At 35.0% G+C, this 16,266-nt stretch overlaps 1 protein-coding gene and 1 long non-coding RNA gene across 2 annotated transcripts in view; both read left to right on the forward strand.

Moving 5' to 3' along the window:
- The window catches only part of LOC132940413 (uncharacterized), a 44,542-nt gene extending 29,238 nt beyond the window's left edge, over positions 1–15,304 (forward strand). The window contains 1 exon segment of the mRNA XM_061008010.1: positions 13,495–15,304. Coding sequence (XP_060863993.1) covers positions 13,495–13,749 — 255 coding nt within the window. The 3' untranslated portion in view covers positions 13,750–15,304.
- LOC132940414 (uncharacterized) lies at positions 2,490–13,488 on the forward strand. The gene is made up of 3 exons (XR_009664078.1): positions 2,490–4,424; positions 4,504–4,762; positions 8,475–13,488. It is a non-coding gene; the product is annotated as an uncharacterized LOC132940414 (long non-coding RNA).
- Positions 15,305–16,266: the final 962 nt, after the last annotated feature.

Below are 16,266 nucleotides of genomic sequence, written 5' to 3' on the forward strand. Positions count from 1 at the left end.
AGAGAGATAGAGAGAGAGAGAGAGAGAGAGAGAGAGAGAGAGAGAGATAGAGAGAGATAGAGAGAGAGAGAGAGAGACTTCGTATTGGACACGAATGTCGAATGTGGTCTATATATGTATATTATACTATTATATATATACGCACACACGAACCGAGTACGGTGCGAATTATGTGTGCATATCGTTATATATATACATACCAGGTCACGACCGGTGATCATCATACACCTATATGTATATATTATATTGTCGTAATAGTGTCCGTCCGAGTCGTAGAAAACGATCGACTATCGAGTCCACTGCAGTATACGGTTTATATTATTATGTATATGAATTAATATAGTGCTGCGCATATATTATGTACCACGGTAACCACGCGGTCCGTATTCCGATGGACGGCGCCATCGAGCCGTCCGGTGAAAAGTGATTTTTCAATTTTACATGTGTAAAAAAGCCGATGCGTGAGCCGTGAGTCTCGCTATTGCTGCAAGTCTCACCACAGGTGGTAATTTAATAATATTATCATCCGGACGTCTATATAATAAATACCATTATGATCTCATCCGCGCAATGGTAGTAGGTTAACCGATGAGCTATAATATATTATTGTTATAAGCTATAATACACTAGATAGGTGTACCTACTATTATAGTACTATTATACAATATACGTGATGTATTTCGTATTGAATTTCGTGAAAAGTTTTCATCTTATATCTATTTCAATATTTCATCTATTTTTACCATAACTTTCGTCGATAGTACATATTATATTTTGTTTTATGATAGGGTGCCTCATATACTTGCAGTTTCTTAGTGGTTTAATACTTTAATGGATGAAATACGTATGAAATGTTAAATAAATAAAAAATAATAATATTATATTTAAGTATGAATTTAAAGTACCGTACAGGATACTATTGTTAGTTCCCTCGTTAAACAGTTTCGGCGCGGGAAAGCTACATTGATAGATAAGAAACTATGGGAAAAAGTTGGCTGTATAATATTATAATTGCTTTTATTTTTTCAGTGTATCACTGTTACGAAAAAAGTTATTAGAGTCATTAAAATATGAAAATGGTCCGTATAAAATGTATTAAGATGGCAGTATTTTTTTTTTTACGTAAAAGTGATAAAAAATAAAAACAATTTGGTCCAATCAGCGTTTTCTTTTTATGGCAGTAATTTGATTTCTCAATTAAGATGTCTAACGCCCTATTTATATGAATGATTCCTCTTACCACAATAATGGTATATTTTTGTGACGAGTGGTGGACGGTGATGGTACTGTGGTAGTAAGCTGTCGCTGTGGCAGTTTGTCCGACGCTGATTCACGCGTCACCTGTGCAATTGCACCGCTTCTCGTCAACCGGCATTTGGCAAGAGCCGAAAACATTAATTTTAGTCGTGAACAACGGCGGCTGAAAGCTCAGCCAGACGTTTTGGCACGATCCAATTCTGGGTTAAGGTCGACCATTTTGTACGTTTATGTACGTTTAGCCAAATCTTATATTATTTTATTCGTTGATTGTTAACGGCATGCCTATATGATATCTAATTTCTATATAAGAATCATGGTTTGTCGCATTTTACATAAACATCAGAAGAATATTAATCACAATTTATGATACAGTTAGCAGTTAGCAGTTAGCAGTTAGCAGTTAGCAGTTAACGCACAAATATTATTACACATTTTATTACATTGACTGAAATGTTGACAACTAAGTATAAATAAAATACATATTATCTATATTATACGACAAAGATGTTTCAATTATTTCAATACTATAGAAGGTACATTTTAATGATGGTATATTTTGGAAAATGGTGAATTTATAATATACCTAATATGTTTAGCGCGTATGCACTGTGCACTAAGCCATCGATATTTTTGTATTTGATTTTTTACACACAATGTTAGTCTACGTTTACTTACCTATTTCACATTGCGGCCTGTTATTATGTTTTAATTACATGGAATTGTCTATCTTGAATTTACTCAGCTATGATTGTGTTATACTATGTTTTATGTCCATATACGCTATACCAATTCAAAACTTTAAAAGAAAAATTAAACAGTATTAATTGTATTTGGTATGATATATGTGTACAATTTAATAGGAACGTGTGTTCGGGGCTTTGGTAAAAATGTTGAATAGCGTGTATAATATTATATTTATAGTAAATACGACAAATATTTTCTTCGCACCGCAATGTAATTTCTAAGTTAATTAGGTTAACGACTCGTTAGGAAAGCGCGGAGCGAAGAAGCTGTCGGACATTTTAACGGCTTCTCGAACGGTCTCGTATTTTATTTTTTTTTCGTAATCGGCAGTGGACATTTCAAACCGAACACCATGATGGTCGTGCGTTGAATATTAAAACTGGTATATAAATATATAATATATAAATGTAATACATGTATATCGTATATATATGGTATTGATATTAACCGCTTCGTTACAGCGTACCTATAGGTACAGCTGTCTTCTAGAAGAGCATAATATATTTGATAAACTGTATATTAATATGGTTTCAAGATTTGTTTTAATTAATTTCGATAATTTCGATAAATAACTAGTTGTTAGTTTGTCTATAACATTGTAAGAATCTTAAGTTTTGTTAATTGAATTTGCACAAATTCTTTGTGGGGCTCAACAAAAATCTTCACAAATTCGCCTACAAAATTATTGTTTATAGTGATAACTGATAAGATGATCATCCTGTATATAGGTACCATACGTATTACGCATATGTGATGTATAGTTTATTAACTTATTATATTACGAGTATAAGTCGTCTAAAGAAATATTTTTTTTCTTTTTATTGACATCGACGCACACACACTAGCTGTTTTGAAGGAACCAGTCTTACTCGTTTTTTGTAAAATAAATATTTCTCTTTAAATTGAATTGCTTAAAAATCGCCTCGTCGCTCACTCACCCCACATTTGCACTTAGCCTTCACACGACGCAGACTCGCTATTTTTTTTTCTGCACCGTGTCTGCACCGTATCGCACTCTTTGCCCGGCTGTAACGTGTGGTTTCTCCGAACTGATCGAACAAATTAATAATTAATAACACATATTATACACCGAGAGCCGTCTCATTGCGATACATTAAACGCGTTTTGGGTCGTCCACCGACGACACATAATGATATTTATGTCATAATATTATTATTATTACTATATATATATATAGTGACGACGACGGTAGTCCGAAAGCGGTCTCGAGCGGCGACTTTTCTGCGACGTGGCCAAACCGCGCGCTGCGCCTGCCGCGACGATCGTCCGCAAAACGATATTATTATTAGTCTCAACTCTCTGACCGGCCGTATAAATCCGGATCGAATTCCCTCCGCCAAAGCCCCGGAGACTTCTTCGGTTTTTTTTTTCTGTTCGTCACATCCAGACCACTATAATAATATTCTAGATCAACAGATGCACACACACACACGCACACACCTGTTTTTTTTATATTATAGTTATTTTCATTTATCATTATTTGTATTCGTCGTCCTCGGCCAAGCAGCTAAGAGGGGAGGGCATGCAACACACGCACGGGTCGCCATTAACCGCCTACCATGTCGACGGCGGGCAAGGTCGTTTACGGGTCACAAGTCATCGGTGTTTTACCATAATGAGCGCTGCGCCTTTTTCATTATTATTATTATTATTATTGTTATTTCTTTTCGTGACGTCTGTCGACAGTGGCAGTGGCGACGTCGGCGAACACACCGCTGTGACCGTATATACCGTATATATAACCTATACACGAAACTCATAATATATCCTACCTACACTGCACTGCACACAGCACACACTATAATGTACACGTACCTATTACGTATTATATGGTACTGCACTGTTGTATTTATAACAACACCTCATACGCTGCACGTACACACCTCTATTATTATCGTTGTATGTACACCGCGTCGAGAGTATACTGTGTATTGTTTACTCGGTGACATCATTTTCCGGAAAGTTTAATATTTGATTTCGACTAACTAACTAACTGGCTTATCCGGCGATAAAAAATATAAAGAGATACCTACAACAGACACCTCTCCACATAAATATATATCAAACAATATGTACCCACGGTTTTACGACTCACACTTGTCGCGCATAATATAGGTACGCGCCCACGAGGTGAAACGAGCGTTCACAGGTTGACGTCGTTTATCTAACGTTAATAATTGTATGCGTCGTATCGATGTCGTTTTTGATATTTGTATATAGTAACGTGTTCATCACACATTCATGGCTGTGTTCGTAATAAAGCGTTAATGTCACATTGATAAGAACGCGTTGTGTACACCAAGTCCGCGTGGATGCGATGGTATTTTTCAACAATATTACTGTTCTTCAATACGCATATATAGCATACCTACCATATTATACGACGTACAGCCGTACAGGTACATATTACATTGTATTATTATACCGTTCGACAATGACATTTTTATGCGGCTTATTATAATAATATTATTCGTTCAGATTGTCGATCACGCTGTACGCGCGGTGCAGCTTGTACACGATCGCGTGTACGTAATATAATATAATCGTACATAATATTATTATTGTATACACCGATGTACGTACTATGATTACGAGCTGGTTAAGAGGAGGATAAGTGTACCGCAACAACATCACCGTGGGCCGACCGACGACGGCACAGCGGTCCGGAATGGGTGCCCGGAGGTCGGCAGAACCAGATCTCGGGTCAGCCGGGTCATCGGAAGAAAAAAAAACAACCGTAAAGATAATAATATTATAATATGTATATCGAACGCCCACCGGGATGATGCCCACGCCTTTACATTATTTTTTTCGTTTTCGGATTTGACCTCGGCGCATATAAACGTAACCCCCCCGGGACAAGGATGTAGATTTTTATATCGCATATACTTTGTTTTGGTATTTTTTTTTTTTTTTTATGTGAAATTTGAGATGCAAGACCGTGCAGGGAGATGCAGATACGGGCTATATAATATAATAATTATTGTGCGAATAACGAATAATAATATTCGATCGACATAAAATATTTAATACGTGTGTGGTGCGCTCGCACTCGCTAGCTAGCTGTATGTGTGTGTGTGTGTGTGAATGTAACCGAAACCAACTTTACGTCTGACCAAATGCAGAACAAACCCAATGGGAATTCGTCATGGTTCGCTGCGGTTTTGAAAAAAAAAAAAAAAACATGTGAAAAAACTATCGTCTTCGGAAACGCGGACGAACAATGAGTGTCCAGCAGATGACTGACACACAAAGAGATACAAACAATATTATACTATTCGCGTGAAGGTTACCTACCGTGAAAAACTGTGCATACGAAAACCTTGAACTCTCCACCCTATCGCACAGTCCCGCGTTGTAATCCGTTCACCGTATTATATATTATATTATTATTATTTATACAATAAAATATAATATAGGAGCTTGTGGGCCGGCTTGTCTATTCCTCTGGGGAAACGATCGACCGGCGGCGGTGGCAGTGTAAAATGTTTATCGTGGATATATTTTTGTCATTAACCATGTAAAAGCCGTTTGTTTTAACGCAGCTAGCAGTCTGTTGACGGCAGAACATGCACATTTTGAAATTAGGTCTTTTACGTTTTATTCTCTTCCGAAGCCGGCGAGTTCAAAGTTACGCCTGCAGCGGCGCACGGAATAAAAATAATAAAATAATCCTTGGGTCAAAAATCAAATGACAAAATATACCCATGAATAAGATAAAATGAATAATAAGACAGTAAATGGGAATACTCTATATTGTATCTTATATTTTTGAGATACTTACAATTTTTTTTTTTTAGTTATCAAAAAACGCAATTTTATAATAATATTATAGTTGTTGTTACTATAGGTATAGTTAGATTATTATTGATTAACAGCAATATTATTAGTGCGATAAATTTAATCAAATACATAGTACACACCTTAGTATGATCTAATTAACATAATAGTAAACGTGTACGTTAATTAAATAATGATTAGAAAATAATGACATTTTGATGAAAAGTGTATAGATTCCCGAAAGCTGCAGATATTAATGATATAATCTAATGTAGTTATTGTATCACCATTATAATGTTGACCAATGCTTACTTCATCTGCATATTTGAATAAATTTGTCCTTAATTTATACGGAGAAATTCAAAACAAAAATCGTTATTTCGTAGATTTAATTTATTATGATGTGGACCGCTTCACCACACAAAGTCAGATAACACCATCAGCGTGGGTCAAAATAGGAAGGGTTGACCTGCCTTTAAATGTCATAGGACCATGAAATCAATTCGTGACAAAATTTCAGCAGAGTGCGGATATATGCAGTAAAACTTATTATTGTCAATCAACTTGTGTAATATATATAATATTATATATATTGCACGAATTAGATATAGAAATACGTATTACGTATATAAATTGAAGTCATTGTACCTACGTATACAGCCCAAGGCTAAGGGTTCAGGATAACATTTTGTAAACCGTTCGGCGTTAACCTCTCCTCAGCAAACCGTCCCCGTATACCTACTGCAACTGTTATACTCGAAATAACAGCCTTCGAACTTTATCCAATTTATCCACCCTAACGTGATCGCAATAATGGTCTTTCACCCTTACTCTCAAATGACATCACTGACGTGAACTATACACCTGACCGATCTTATATTATATAACCGACGCGTGATCATACGCAGTAAGGGTTCGGATGAATCGGAGAAGAAATTAACTTTTTAACAAGCAAGTGCACGTGTATACATGTATACGTCACACATTTTCAAAAAATATTAAACTGGCATTCAATGTTTATAAATTTATATGATTTCGTACAACTGTTTACATTTGCGACTACTACATGAGTATGCACTGTTATTTCGGTATTCTCAAAAAAACATGGTCAGGAATTCTGGACTCAACTCGGGAGTGATGTTACTAGCTTGCAGCACCGCCCATCATATTATAGGTGCAAGTAATGTTTTTATAATTTTGACTAAGCCGCATAATTAAGTATGTAATTCATAAATGGTCTTATGAAATCTTACAAATTACATACTAAAAAATGTTTGTTAAAAAATAAATGGGCGTGATCGGCCGAGGTGATGTATGTCTTTTAAACAAACTAACTGGATAATTGTTCATAATTTGATCCTCCTTTGCAGGCTTCGAACACGTATCGTTAGACTGGAGACTGTAATTTTCTGTCGGATATTATGCTGCAGTAGCGTGGTCATAATAATTATATGATTATGTATAAGTCATAAGAAAATATCATATCGAATGAAATCTAACTGATGATCTTATATTATCACATTATATTTTTCGTGAGTGGAGATAGTACGCACGACCGAATTAATTTCTGAAACAAAACCTATTCATATATTTATCCTCGTTTTTCGACCCTTCTGCTGTTCGGATCGAACTCTACTCGAACATTAATTGCTGACGACCATGCTATTTCACAGGATTATTATTAAAAATAATAAATCGAGAAATTTTTCGATGAAACTTTATAAATCGTGGCGGGTGAGCCTTACTCAGACGCGCATAAACTACCAATTATTATTATTCCATAAAGATTTATTACTAGAAAATTCCGGCGCGGCCAACCTATTGCCACCGCCGCCGCCAATGATTTAAAAACCAGATGGCATTTCCAAATAAATTTACGACAGTTATAAAAGTATGCGTAATTTGGCACACGGATGTCGTGGAAAATACCGCAGTCTTATATTTTTTTTTTATTTCGTATTTATCGGGTCATCGAAACCGGTCGGACATATTATTATACAAAGTGCAACGAGTGCACCTAAAATACCTATTCGATACTGGCCGCGGTGGATATCGGGCGATTCGCCCGATTTTTCACCGTTTAAAATAGTTTGCCGGTGGCGCCGAAAACCGATGAACACAATAATAATAATAATAATAATAATTATTATAATAAGTTTACTTTTTTTTACCGCAAAACGCACGCGCAACGAGAACAATACGATAATTTACCATAATAATAATATATATATAATGCATACATGGCGTGGGCCCGGGGCGGGTTTCCCGAAAGACAATGCGAGCGCAGCGTATCCCGTTTTACTCGGCGTGTTGACCGCACGTAAGTCCACCGTTCGCTGCTGCGGGGGAGGCGGCGGCGCCCCGCGATCGCTGCACCGAAAATTACACGGTCCGCGCGTGCCCGACGACCCCCGGAGGCTGGCACGCGATCTCTTCCGAAGTCGATGGATATAATAATATCGTTGTGACCTATCACTGTAGTTGTTGCTGCTGCTGGTGGTGGTGGTGGTGGTGGTGGTGGTGGTGTGGTTCTGTACAGGTCTCTCTCCAACACTCTGCGCAGCACTCACTCCGTATAGGTGTGGCCCCGTCCCGGTGTGGTGCTGGGAGTTGGCGATAATTATTATTACGCCGGTCCGGAGGAGGTTTATTTTATATTTTTATTTTAGACAGATATGCGTCGGGTCGTTCTGGGGTCACGTTATACACGAATACATGATATACACTGCACACGCACACGCATGCTGTACCACTAAGTAGCCAGCAGGTATCTGATATTCTATTATATATATATATATTACTGTAAAAATACGAATACCGGTTAAACCTAGGTTTTACCGGTAAATCCTAGGTTTCACCGACTACTGTGGGTAAACGTTCGATCGATTTCGGTCAAATCTAGGATGCACAAAATAGTCAAACCCCGATTGAATGTTGTATAGTTTGGACTTTTACAAACGAGATTTGGTAAATATTAGAATAAACGATCATTGTTGTTAAAAGTCCGTCATTCATTACCAATTGTGTAATTTTTTTCTGAAGTTTCTTGTTACCTATATACATTTGAAAAATAAAAACCTCTATACTGTCATGCGTAACATTTACACAATGTATTTCCTGCGACTCGTAACAATAATATAATATTGAATGATATTTCGATGAAATGAAAGGAGAAATAAATCAGTTTTGTGAAGTGGGGGGAGGGGGATGGGGTGAGTACAAAGTTACAAACGTTAAAAAAAATGCAGCCCGCTGACCAGTGACCAGTGACCACGACCGACGACGACGACGACGGGCGGTCGTGCGTACACTAATAATAATACACGCCGGACCGTGAAAAACGTTAATTTTTTATATCCATTTAGATTGTTTCGTTTTTTTTTCTTTCATTTCGCGCACAATACAATTGAACGGACAACCGCTGCGTTGAATGATAAAAAGAAACGAAAAAATAAAATAAAAAAACAGTAGTAGAGGCCAGAGGGAATGGTCGAGCAAGGCAATCGAGCGCGGCTTTTGAACTTCGCCGCCGTAGTGTTGACCTCTATATCGACGGTGATTAGTTAAAACATTAGCAAAAGTGCACGGACCAACTTAAATTCAAAATTGTGTTTTTGAATTTCCATATAGTGTAAAAACGGACATTGTAATATTTATAACCGAAAAGTTGATTTTTTTTACGGTTTTATTTGGTTTCTAAACACCGTCGATATAATACAGTATAGTTTTCTTCGGGAACTATTATTACATCTATAATATATTATATTAACAAAACATGCACAGTTAAAATCAGATAGGTAGGTCCTACGTATTTTTCGGCTCTTGACAATCTGCATGCGGCCACCGCGCACGTACCCATTGCCACATCATTAGCACAGTGGCCAGCCATTATAGGTTTTACTGTCGTCGTTAGTATATAATAATATTATTCTATCGGACGGAAATCGTATTTGGAAAAAAAAATCACAGTCATCCCGAGTGCGTTTTATTGCTGATGCTTCCTCCGAATCAGTGACAATAATTTACAATCCCATTGTTTAGTTTTTATTTTTTGCTGCTAACGAACTCCTCCTTTAAAATACCGCAATATCGTCATTATTACATTCGCCGCCACTGTTCGCAGAAGTGACTAACCCACGCGTTATTATATTATTATTATTATTATTATTATTGTCATTGTTGTGGTAGGTATTTTACACGTGCCCCGAAAAATTACTTAGTCATTTTATCCCTTGTTCAGATATTTACGTGATAAATTTTAAATCTCGATTTATAACCTAGTTTGAATAATCAGCGGCGTCATTTGAGGGGTGGAAAGGTGGGCATTTGCACTTGTCTGATTTTAAAAGCAGCCCAATGGGCCGGTTCCCGGTTTATGCACGTATTTATCAATGAAAGGGAATACAATATGTAAATATGGTATTGCGAGTGGTTGTTTTTAAGTTAACCATTTGGGCTGGTAAAAACTTTTGTCCCCCTCTATTGAAAACTGAAATGATGCATATAAATAATTATATATTACAACTTAACTACTTATTCGAAATTTGATTTTTATAAAGCAATATTCTCAAAAAATATAATTATTTAAAAAAAAATATAGTTTTTTAATAACTTATTAATTATGAATTATTAAATATGAAACAAATATATTTTTAAAACCATTAATCAGTTTCAAAATAATGAAAATAATGAATGCTTACTGTTAATAAGCATCCAGTAGTTGGACTATAAGTTTTTTTTTTTGGGGGGGGGTCCGGCCTTTAGACCATCCCGTGAAACAAATTTCCCTCCATCTTATTTGGACTATAAGTACTAACCTTTAAATATAATATAACTATATATACGTAGATAATTTAATGCAAACTCGCGTTCAGTTATTATACATATTTTCGACGTGTCAGCGGTCAAACTCAAACCCAAATCGTATTTATTTTCTTAAATAAATGTAACGACAACAATGTTTGTGACAAAACGTGATAAAATACCAAATAAAAGAAGCAAAAAAAATTAAAAAAATACTATAATATTGTTATTTAGTTTGTTTTCAAACTACCTATACACAACAATGCGAGAAAAACGTGTAAGCATACTTAAAATAACTAAAAGGCGACCGGACCAGTTCTCTTTTTAGAGGCGGTTTGTTTTTTGTTTTGTGTGGTCGAATTCGGATTTTGACAGTAAAAAACATAATGAAAAAAAATAAGTGATTGGGCAACGGTAGGAACCAGCTGACGGCGGTGCGCGGTGGATCTAATCGCCGCCGCTGCCATATAATATACTACGCTATAATAGGTATATGGTAAAGACTAGTTTTGAGTTTCGACGGTATATAATGCATACACACTACGCATATACGAACCGGTTGATCCGATCTGGTTTTGATCGGTCCTAAAGGCGGCGGCAGAGAGACGACAACGGCGCGACGACGACGACGACGACGACGACGACGACGATCGACCGTAGCTCGGGGCCCCGCGAGCGGAACGAAGAATGTGACCTCTACCTTTTGCCTCCGCCGCCGCACGTCGAACTTTTGAGGAGAGAACACACACACACACACGCACACACACACGCACACACACACACACACACACACACGCACACGCACACACACAGACACACGCGCGCGGGCGCGCACGCACACATGTGTACAACGCACACCCGTCCGGCCACGGCAGTCCTTGATCTCGTGAGGTCAGTGTTAAAGGTCAGACGTGATGGTTTCACCGTGAGAGACGTGTGGCCGTCGCACGTACATATCATAGCCAACGAGGAAGCCGCGCGTTCGGTGCAACAGTAGTAGTAGTAGTAGAAGTAGTAGTTGTAGTAGTAGTATAAACGTGGTAGTGTGCGAGTGGTATGAGTAGTAGTAGTGGTATCAACCATGATAGTGGTAGTATATAGACGTATAGTAGTGACTATATTATAGTGTAGCTGCACAGGCATACTAATATGTATTACAGCCAGTAAAGAGTTGTGCATTATATTATAGTCTTATAACATTGTTGTCCGCGTCCGTTTTTCCATATTATACTTCTAGGTATATATTATGTATACGAAGTGAACAAAACACACAAATAATACGGTAAAATTATATTTTTAATATGATACAAAATATATTACTACGGTACGTGCACGCGGCTGTCGTCAGTGGCTGCGAATTTAGAATTTTCGGTTTGTTTATGAACTATGATTATATACCACGCGACAAATCCGTAGAAGTTGTATCATTAAAATATATTATGCTTCTAAATAAATATTATGTTTCCATAAATCAGCTACGTTTTAGTTTCCGAGCTTGACATTTTAATACAAGGTTCCTTGTAAGTTGTATAATAGCAGCTTAAAAATACTAAACATACGTATATGCGTGATTTTTATGATTATTCAAAGTTCAAGTTTTAACAAAAATCGTCAAAATCAAGAATTTTCGTCTCATGCAAATCATGTCCAATATGATTTGTCTTTGGAAGTGTCTTTCCAACTCATTATTTTTCCTTGCTCTCCGTCATTTACTGGTCCGAAAATCTTCCTTAGGAATTACAAAGGTTATTCGAACGGAACTCGGATGCAGCTATACGGATAATATACATAGCTATACTGCGTTTAAAATGAACAAAATGTTCGGCGGCACTCAGTATATCTCTTGAGTCTAAATACATATTATAATTCTATTCGAAATATAAAATTATCATATTATACAATGCCACGTGTGTGTCTATGTACATTGTACGTATGTATAATATAAGTACACCGTTGATAAAATCTGATCGTTCCAATGAGATCGTGCTCTGCGTAATAATAATAAATAATAATAATAATAATTTATATTTTATTAATATCGCGTCTTAACGTCACCTCGTCCTTGCACTGGGCGTAAAAGACCGGCGGTGGCAGACGATGTGCCAATAATCAGAGGCGTTAGGTCATACATAATATATAACAATATTATATATTATATTTGTATTGGTTGTAGAAGTGTAGTTACCATATTATATTATTTACAAATTTACAATATTATACTAACACTCGCAGGTGATTAGATATTAAGAACCGGCATTGCAACGAGACAAGTCATACCTGTAATAATATTACTTAACATAATAATACGTACGTGTCATCTTTATTTCTTGTACGGTATAGCATACGACATATTAACTGGTTTGGTAGAATCTCAATACATCAATGGTGAAAGTTATATATATAGTACCTAATAATTATTGTTTAACTTGATTTTAAAATGGATGACGTAAAAAGTTAATATCACAATATGTTCATACCCTAATATTGCAAGTTTAGATAACAATATTCCTATAAGTCAGTGTAATTAGTGTAGTTCATATAAAAGTTCAATTTTATCGGTCTTTAAAGTATTTAATTTGGTAGTGGGATCTAGGTAGTCGTTATTAAGTAGGAATATAAAAAAGATAAAGACATTTCGTCAGATTTTAAAGTGATTTTATGCAGAGATAATAATACGACGCTTCAAAATAATGAAAAACAATTTTCGAGTGTATAGTCTTTATCATAATAAAAATCTATTAGTGAAAAGTCAAACCTATTTGACGTTATATAGACTCATATAAAACAAAAAATTGTGTTGATACAAAATTCTAATAACCATAATATAATATTATGAAATTGTAAGTCTGCATATATTAACCTACTCGTGTTTTCAACGTTTTCCAGTGCTTCCGGGAGCAGTCGATCGACGGGACAGCGTTACCACTGCTCAGCGAGGATCACCTGACCGGCACCATGAACATGAAGCTGGGACCGGCGCTCAAGTTCCGGGCCGTGCTGGCTCAGAAGTTGGGAAACTGCGCGGTTTGCATGCACTGCGCCCACTGCCACGGAGCCCAGTCGCACGGTGCCGGCCGGCACAGCCCCGGCCCCGGCAACAACAACAACAACAACAATAGTTCGTCGTCCGCTCAGTGCTGAGCAGCACCGTTCGTGCCGACGGCAAAGTCCGTCCACTTTACACGTACAGGGTGTTCAAGATGTTTGTAAATGGATACATACGGACGCCCTGTATAAACGGTAATATTACCGTCAAGCGTTTAAACTACATGTGTAATGTACATTTATATGGTGTCCGCGCATGTTCGCTTTACAAAACACAACATTAAGTTCAATCTATTATAAGATATTATTTTATGATACAAATCGTGTTTGTGTCTATTTGCGTCGAGTCGACTAAATACAAAAAAATACATTATTATTTAATATTAGGTATCCAAATTATGGTAAATTCCAAAAGTCATCGATTTCGCTGTTTCCCTAACTTGTTTTTCTCGCGTTGGATTTATCAGTATTGTTACGTATAGGTACTAATTATTTAATTGTTTGCATGGTTGGAAAGCTGATGGTCATTCTTATTTTTATTATTATTATTTTTTTTTTTTTGAGCTTTTGTTATTATTTGTACTATTGTTTTACCTAAATATTCTATTACGCCACTTTTGTCTATACATTATTAATATAATATTTGTATGTATAGTAATTAGTTTAGTTTAACATATTATATTGTATAATGTATGAAATATTATAGTTCTCTGTTGATTATTATTACTATTTTTTTTTAAATGGTTCTCGAAATTAGTTTATTACGGATCGATCGTAAATGGTTTGAAATTACAACTTATAACGTAAGTAATATTTAATAACTACATATGAAAACAATATACGGGGCAATTCTATTGTCAGGCAATATCTCTGGAAATATATGGCATTTAAAACTTAAAAAAAAAATTAATAACATGCTATTTTACGTATTACTATAATTAACTGTTCTGAAAATAAAAATAATATTGCATTTCCTAAGATATTTCCAGTGATGAGTTAACCTTACATAAATTGGTCTATACTTTAATGCTCAATATTATCCGATTATACTCTAGTATATTACAATTTACAATAATATAATATTATGTTCTCAACAAATTCAAATTTTTTACATAATGTATGATGTACGGCGTACACAGTGCCGAAGTGCCTTCGTTTTGTATTATATATATATTTGTTATGTATAACTGCTGAATTCAATATAAATTGGTTTATGTTTTTATTTTCAAGATTAAAAAAACGTATTAGATATTTTATAATGAATGTCGATTATTCGTAAGACACTTCAAACATTTAAGTTATTTACCAATTTTAACTTAATTGTATTGTAATGAATTTTCCAAAATAATATTAGTATGATAATATTTGTGTACTGTTGACATTTGTTTAGGTTTGTTTAGTTTGTTTTTTTTTTTTATTTTTATTATTATTAATTAAGACAATTGTAATTGAGAAAACCAAATTTTCTCGGATTATCAGGGCTGATCTAGTGCAATTTTCATATGCAAATTATTATGATGATTTCCATAACGTAATCACAAATAGTATTTGCATTCGTGTACTTACGGAATTTTTTTGTTTAATTTTTTTTTAACTATGTAAAGAAAAAATAATAAAAATATAAGCTGTTATAAAGCTATAATATAATTTATGTTTGATGTGTTCTTTTTTACCGTGAAAACTTTCAAGTCTTCGCTTTTTCTCCTAAATGGATGTTTTATTTGAAGTCGTTTGTATTCATTATTTTAACATGCTTTACCAAATAACTTTGAACCTGCAGGTATGGTAGCCAAGCAGTCGACCGCAAGTATAAAGATTAAAGAGAGAAGACATATAAACAAATTGTTACCTAAACAAATTGTAAATAGTTTACGACAAGGTTGATGAGTTAAAATAATAACATTTAGAAAATAAACCATTAATTATATATGAGGTATACATACTGCAGTTGTTTTAAAAATAATGGAAAAACGTGACTCGTTTCACTAGAAAAATAGTTATAAAATTACTTTTTTTTACAATTATTGTATTAATGAAATTAAATTACATTACTTTTATCGATGAAATGCAGTCTGTCATATTCATATAATATTACATGTTATTTAAAACGCGAGTTAGTGTGTTACTAATAAAAATAAACAAAAATGAAATGATCAAATAAACTTTAAACGTGTACATTATATTATTTTATTGATTTTTATTTTACACATGACTTTTATGTTTGACATAGGTACAAATGTTTGTATGTTCAAACGAAATATCAACACAATCTTAACAATTATTAGAAGTCAACTTTTGATGTAGTTCACTATAATATTCTACTACATATATTATAATAAAACACAATTTCATTAAAATCATCGCTATACTTCATTTCATGAAGCGCTGTAATATGTTATTTTTTTTTCGATTAAATAATTAACATCTATATACCTTGGTTAAAATGGGAAAATCTTATGTAAAACCGTTCAATATTCCAAACACGAGTCGTGCTATAGGGTTGTGGTGTATTTTCAGTATTTGTGTTGGTTTAAAATGTAGAATGAAACTCAGTTATTTTAGTTTACGATAAAATATAAAATGTTTTTTTTTTAGTTAGAAAGTTTAAATACT

The sequence above is a fragment of the Metopolophium dirhodum genome, chromosome 3 (assembly GCF_019925205.1).
Source record: "Metopolophium dirhodum isolate CAU chromosome 3, ASM1992520v1, whole genome shotgun sequence".
NCBI lineage: Eukaryota > Metazoa > Arthropoda > Insecta > Hemiptera > Aphididae > Metopolophium > Metopolophium dirhodum.